At 31.1% G+C, this 7,399-nt stretch overlaps 1 protein-coding gene across 1 annotated transcript; it reads right to left on the bottom strand.

Annotated features, from left to right (window-relative positions):
• Positions 1–918: 918 nt before the first annotated feature.
• Positions 919–7,390, bottom strand: LOTGIDRAFT_171715 (hypothetical protein; the record flags this gene model as incomplete). The annotated part of the gene is made up of 3 exons (XM_009047912.1): positions 919–1,109; positions 3,885–4,064; positions 7,348–7,390. The coding sequence occupies 3 exons, from the start codon at positions 7,388–7,390 to the stop codon at positions 919–921; spliced, it is 414 nt and encodes a 137-aa protein (XP_009046160.1).
• Positions 7,391–7,399: the final 9 nt, after the last annotated feature.

Raw genomic sequence — 7,399 nt, 5'->3', positions numbered from 1 at the left:
CCCTGGCAACCTAGTCCCACACCCACAAGGGGTGAAAACACCAAGGTTGGGAACCAGAGCTCCAAAAGTCAATGTTATTTTGGACAGAAATGAGTTATTGCCTTTATTCTTTATAAGTTGTTCAATTCTTATCTTGTAATCATTATTTAAGTATAATAGCTTTTATATTATTTTTATGAAACCTGGTAAAATTGTTGGGTTTTCAAGGATGCATCTTATTGAAATTAAGAAATATCAGTAATATGTTGTTGCTAGTTATGGTCCTTGTTTTCAAACTTTTAAAGTAACATTTCAACTTGGCTAAATGTCTCACTAAATCTGTCTTTGGACTAGGGCTGCAACGATTCTTGAAGTTGCGAACTTGCGATTCGATAAGATATACGATACTCAACAAGATATGCTATATTGCGACAATTATCGCGATTCATTTATTAGAGAAGGAAAGAGAAGAAATAGTAGAAATTTGTAAATTTACTACCAAGTTTGTCACTATTAAGATCTTGAGAACATTTAGAAGTAAGGAATTTAAATTTAATTTTTAAAGTCAGAAATAAATTTTGATGTGAAAATCATACTTGGAAAATATAAACATGACACAATTTCTTATACACACAAGGATTCTGTGTCATTTGTTATTAAAGGGGACTAAGAATTAATCGCGCCAGGATAAGAAAGAGTCTCGCTTCATTGATTCATCGGTGAATCGTTGCAGCCCTACTCTGGACGCATGTTACCTTCTTTGGCCTTTTCTGACAAGCTATCTTTTATTATAACAAGATTCAGGACTGGCTGAATTTTTAGACCATCATAAATTTTCACTGTTAATGGCAGTTTGATCTGCTATGGGATATGACAAATGTTTGTTAAAAAATAAACCATAATACTGAGAAAATGAACTTTTTTTCTCTCTACTGTATCTTAGATTAAAAACAACTTACATTTACAGTTCATTCCAGTTGACCATATTCCACCAGAACAAGTAGATGTTTTGGGCCCCGAAAAATAAAATCCAGTATTACATGAATATTCAGCTACATAATCACCATTGACCTGACTAACTGACACCAGTTGACCATTTTCTAGTGTAGGTGGAGGACCACAGGTAGGACCTGGAAACATTATATAAATTATTCTCTTTTGTGTAACAGAATTTGACTAAAATGCCTGTTCTATTAAAGATAACTTATAGGAAAACAGTCAGAGCTAGTGTCTACAACCATTGTTGAGTTATAGAATAAGAGCAGAAATTGAGCTTATTTCAGGCTATATAATGTTTGTTCATCAGGACGTCTTATCAGCACATAGATGTTAAAGGGACAATACGTGTGGAATATATGTAAATAGTCTTCAAAAATACTAGAAATGAACAAAAACCACATTATTCCTTCAAAAACACCTCAAACTAGGAGTTTCATTAATATTATTTATAATATGTCAATTTTATATGCCCACATGACATTGGCCTCACCCATGTCAGTCCGTCCGTACTTCTGTGAGTTTGTCTGTCCGCCTGCGGGCCTCCGTCCATCCACAAGTGCATGGACACACAAAGATAAGAAGACTCAACTTTTAATGGTAGTGAGCTAAAAAATATCTGTTTCTGTGACTATGGTACAATTGGTCAAAAAATTAGCACAACTGTCCCTTTAAATTCCACCTATTATTTAATTTAAACAAAAGCAGTATCAAGAATAACCATTATCGAGCAAAGGCAGTTCCAAGAATTACAATTATTTGAGTAAAGGCAGTCTGAAGAATTACAATCATAAGAGGAAAAACAGTACCAAGAATTACAATTATATGAAAAAAAAAACAGTACCAAGAATTACAATTATATGAAAAAAAAACAGTACCAAGAATTACAATTATATGAAAAAAAAACAGTACCAAGAATTACAATTATATGAAAAAAAAACAGTACCAAGAATTACAATTATATGAAAAAAAAACAGTACCAAGAATTACAATTATATGAAAAAAAAACAGTACCAAGAATTACAATTATATGAAAAAAAAACAGTACCAAGAATTACAATTATATGAAAAAAAAACAGTACCAAGAATTACAATTATATGAGAGCAAAACAGCATCAAGAGAAAAAACAGTACCAAGAATTACAATTATAAGAGAAAAAAACAGTACCAAGAATTACAATTATATGAGAGCAAAACAGCATCAAGAGAAAAAACAGTACCAAGAATTACAATTATATGAGAAAAAAACAGTACCAAGAATTACAATTATATGAGAAAAAAACAGTACCAAGAGTAAAAGCAGTACCAAGAATTACAATTATATGAGAAAAAAACAGTACCAACAATTACAATTATATGAGAAAAAAACAGTACCAAGAGTAAAAGCAGTACCAAGAATTACAATTATATGAGAGAAAAACAGTACCAAGAGAAAAAGCAGTACCAAGAATTACAATTATATGAGAGAAAACAGCCTCAAGGGAAAAAACAGTACCAAGAATTACAATTATAAGAGAAAAAACAGTACCAAGAATTACAATTATATGAGAGAAAACAGCCTCAAGGGAAAAAACAGTACCAAGAATTACAATTATAAGAGAAAAAACAGTACCAAAAATTACAATTATATGAGAAAAAAACAGTACCAAGAGAAAAAACAGTACTAAGAATTACAATTATATGACAGAAAAACAGTACCAAGAGAAAAAGCAGTACCAACAATTACAATTATATGAGAGAAAAACAGTACCAAGAGAAAAAGCAGTACCAAGAATTACAATTATATGAGAGAAAAACAGTACCAAGAGAAAAAGCAGTACCAAGAATTACAATTATATGAGAGAAAAACAGTACCAAGAGAAAAAACAGTACCAAGAATTACAATTATATGAGAGAAAACAGCCTCAAGTTAAAAAACAGTACCAAGAATTACAATTATAAGAGAAAAAACAGTAGCAAGAGAAAAAACAGTACCAAGAATTACAATTATATGAGAGAAAAACAGCATCAAGAGAAAAACAGTACCAAGAGAAAAAGCAGTACCAAGAATTACAATTATATGAGAAAAAAACAGCACCAAGAGAAAAAACAGTACCAAGAATTACAATTATATGAGAGAAAAACAGTACCAAGAGAAAAAACAGTACCAAGAATTACAATTATAAGAGAAAAAACAGCACCAAGAATTACAATTATAAGAGAAAAAACAGTACCAAGAATTACAATTATAAGAGAAAAAACAGTACCAAGAATTACAATTATAAGAGAAAAAACAGCACCAAGAGAAAAAACAGTACCAAGAATTACAATTATATGAGAAAAAACAGCACCAAGTGAAAAAACAGTACCAAGAGAAAAACAGTACCAAGAATTACAATTATAAGAGTATCAAGATTTACAATTATATGATAAAAAACAGTACCAAGAATTACAATAGTTAGTTTAGTTACATATTTGTGATGTAATAATCATTGGTTACATTATCTGGATTTAATTGTTAGACTTTCATTTGCGCTCATTGTTGTCAATGAACATCTGAACCCATATTTCATACCAAATTTTATTAAATGATATTTCACACCAATTGTTATTTAATTTTGGTCTATGTTTTGGTGCATAGTTAGGTAGGAGGGGACTCGGTGACTGATTAGACATAAAAATCTTTTGTCCTGATATGCTATTTAAAAAGGTAATTTGCAGAGAGAAAGATGGAACTAATGCAGTGTGCAATGAGGGTAATTTTGCCAGGACAGGACAGGGACATAAGCCTATTCTTACTTTAGATTTCCAAATGATGAGGGATTTTAATGTGCGCAGCCGGTAGCACACCCAAACAACCGGAAACTTTTTCTATGTAAAAAAAAAAAACTATACAGAGTCAGTCATGTTAAAAATTACTATTTTCTTACCGTCTTGTACTAAATATCTGTAACCATCACTCACAGAAAGATCAGAAACCACATGTATTTTCTCTGATTGTAGTATACACTGGTGATTTTGTTGATGGTAAAAAAAAGATTGGTAACCTCCTTTAATAGCCAGTACTGAGCATGTTAGAATATTTTCTGTGAATTCACTAGAACTTATTACTGGTAAAACATAATTTGTCATATAAAGGAAATATTTTAACTCCCCTAAACACATAATGAAACCTTTCTTTAAATCTTCTAATAAATATGTTGTCTTTCTCTCTTAAAATATTTGTTGATTTTGTACAACTTCATTAATAAATGTTTACTTCTGCTTTTCATTTAGAATTTTCATTTCAGTCAAAATTTAAAAACTGTAATCTATTACATTCAAGTTAATTTTGTTACATGCTATGACAAAGATAATAACTCTATAATTGTTAATCAAAAAATAGACCTCGAGCTAAGAAATTTGCTCATTCAATCCAAGTTGCAATTCATATGATAACTGCTCCATAATTTGGTATCAATTGAAAAATATTTCCAGACAGCCTTCAACCTACTTCAGCAAGTTTATGTTCTTAAACCAACTCGAAACTAAGTGATGATGCATTCACATATTTAAATTTTCATGTGTTATTTGCATGAGAAACTGTTCAATTCAGTCACTAACAGAAATATTATTCATTTAGAGAATATATATCCTGTAAACTCAAAGCATATTCAACAGACCGTTTAAAATCATTTTACATTCATTAATTTTAATTTTTATATGCCCACATGGAAATATGGACATGTATTGCCATTGCCATTGCTGTTGCATTTCTTGTGAACACAATAGAGACTCTGATTTTAATGAAATTTGGTGTGATGATTGGTAGGGAAGGGGTAGTGTCAAGACAAATTTCCAATAATACAGTTTATTAGTTTACGTATGTACTAATTCGAACTATGTATTCTGAAATGTATAAAGAATAAAAGGATAAGTACAACTCTTCAACCTTTACGTGAGATAATAAATGTAGTTACTTCCCTTAGTTTTCTTAAGGCTACTGACTAATATTGTATGGGACATAACTCCTGCTTTAATGGGCACCATTAAGTGTAGTTATCTCCCTTTATACAGTCAACCTATCAAATGGGGAGTTAGTAATGCTATTCACGTGCTACGGGCGACATTAAAATACAATAATGAATGCAACAAACAAAATACGCTAAGCAAATCTGACCGTTACCTAACAAAGCATTCACGTAAACGCAAAACTATATAATTACAATTAATAATGAAAAGAAGGGTAGGGAGAACACGCAACGAACTTTCGACTCGATAAGTTGCTCTACATCGCGATATTCTAAGACAAATACAAAAAAGAACGTATGCATAATATAAACGACCGTTATAAAGCTAATCTTAAAAGTACCTAAAGAGTTTTGTCCAAAGCCCCTAAATTAAGTTAATCATAATAAAACAGGAAAGGTTTCTCAAAATGTTTCCATTTAAAATGGCGTGCTCGGAAACAAGGCGAATAACTCTAGCAAGCAGTGGTTGCATTACAAATGCCTCAGACCACAACTTATGCAAATAAAAGTATCAACTGAAATGCAAAACAATGATATGTATCAATGAGATCTTGGTCAAGTTTGAATTTGATGATTTTTTGATGAACAGTTTTGAATTATTGCCTTTAAATTGGTAAAAATGCGCCAAAATTTGTTGGTGAACACAATAGAGACTACAGTTTTCATTCGATTTAAATGAAATTTGGTGTGATTTATATTCATGAGATCTTGGTAAAGTTTGACTAAAATGATTTTTTGACTAATAGTTTTTGAGTTACTGCCCTTGAAAAAAGCATGGAAATATATTTGTGAGTACAATAGAGACTCAGTTTTCATCCGATCTTAATTAAATTTGGTGTGATCATTTATATTGATGAGATCTAGAGCAAGTTTGAATTTGAAGATGTTTCGATGAACGCATTTTGAGTTATTGCTCTTGACTTAGTATGAGCTGGTCAAATTTGTTATTAAGCACAATAGATTTCATCTTATTTTAGTGTGATCATTTATATTGACAAGAATTTAGTGAAGTTTGAATTCGAGGACTTTTGGGTTATTACTTTGGATTTAAAATCTTTTTTGAATAAATTAAATAACTACAAATGCATTATGAAGATCTTTAAAATAATAAAATTTGTATTTAAGTCACTTAAGACTGATCTTATTTCAGTGATTGTATGTTACCTTGCCTGGCAATATAATAATATCTATTGTTATACATCATTGCTTCTTTGAAATTTTAATGAGGTCACATGGCAGGGTTCATTAAAGAAAAAGACTTTTGATGTTAAGCAATTAGCCAGACCTGACTGACTAACATCAATCTGATAATTCATTAGCCATTCACAGTGTTCCCAGCTCAAGGTAAAAGTTTGAGCCTTCAAATCCATGGCTGTCAGAATTACCCCTATTTGAAAGTTATTAAAACGAGTCGTCTTTTTATGAGACACTGCTATATATAGCAAAGACTTCTGTAGAAAAAGATTGCTTGAACTATATCTTGTTCTCTAGATTGCCCAAACTTTAGTCATATTCAACAGATTGCTTGAACTATATCTTGTTCTCTAGATTGCCCAAACTGTTATCGTATTTTCGAGTCAATGCCAAAATCTGTCAGTCATGTGCAGTAAATAGAGCCATATCAACAGCCCTGTACCATATATAGAACAGACATCGATAGAAATAAGAAGTGATTTTCGTACATTTCCAGTACTTCTGAAGACAATTTACCTATATTCGAGATTCAAATCAACCCCCTCCCCAAAGTGGCGCATCTGTCCCTTTAAACAAAAAAATATGACCAAAACAAAATTCTGATTTCTGATACACCACTTCATTCAATTCATTCAAATTACAAAAAAATACATAAATTATATCATTTCTCTTGAACAAATTTACACAACACATTTTCAAGTTGGGCAAAAACAAACAACACTCTCAAAACTACTTCATACCATAGAAAAAAAACCTACATATTCGAAATAGTCTTGATTGTAAGTATGATGTAGGTTTTGAAGCTCGTTAAAAGTTTTGTAGACATGCTTAATAATTAATATTTGTAGTTTCAACTAACCGTCCACTTATGACTTTCATAATTCATTATATTTTTCTTCATATTCAAAAGTTCATTCAAATAACATACATTAAAGTTAAAGGGGCATTCTGCTTTTTTCTATTATTTGTGTTTTGAGCATCAAAAGCATCAAACTGCAAGCCAACATATAAGGGAAGATGCTACTTTCCTTTTGTAAAAGTTTTAAGTCACAAACAGCTACAAAAATCTTAACCAGTTACGCAAGTCCCCCAATCTCCATCTTTACTATACCAGCCGATATTTGATTATGAGAAATTTATTCTGATTGGAATTGTTAATAACCAATCAGCAGCGAGTTCACAAACGTACCTCCAAACGTGAGAGTTGTAGATTCGTAGTTCTCTGTCGCCATGTCAACATA

Source organism: Lottia gigantea, assembly GCF_000327385.1.
Source record: "Lottia gigantea unplaced genomic scaffold LOTGIsca_119, whole genome shotgun sequence".
NCBI lineage: Eukaryota > Metazoa > Mollusca > Gastropoda > Lottiidae > Lottia > Lottia gigantea.
Note: the sequence above shows the minus strand (reverse complement) of the source record. Positions and strands in the feature narration are given on the sequence as shown.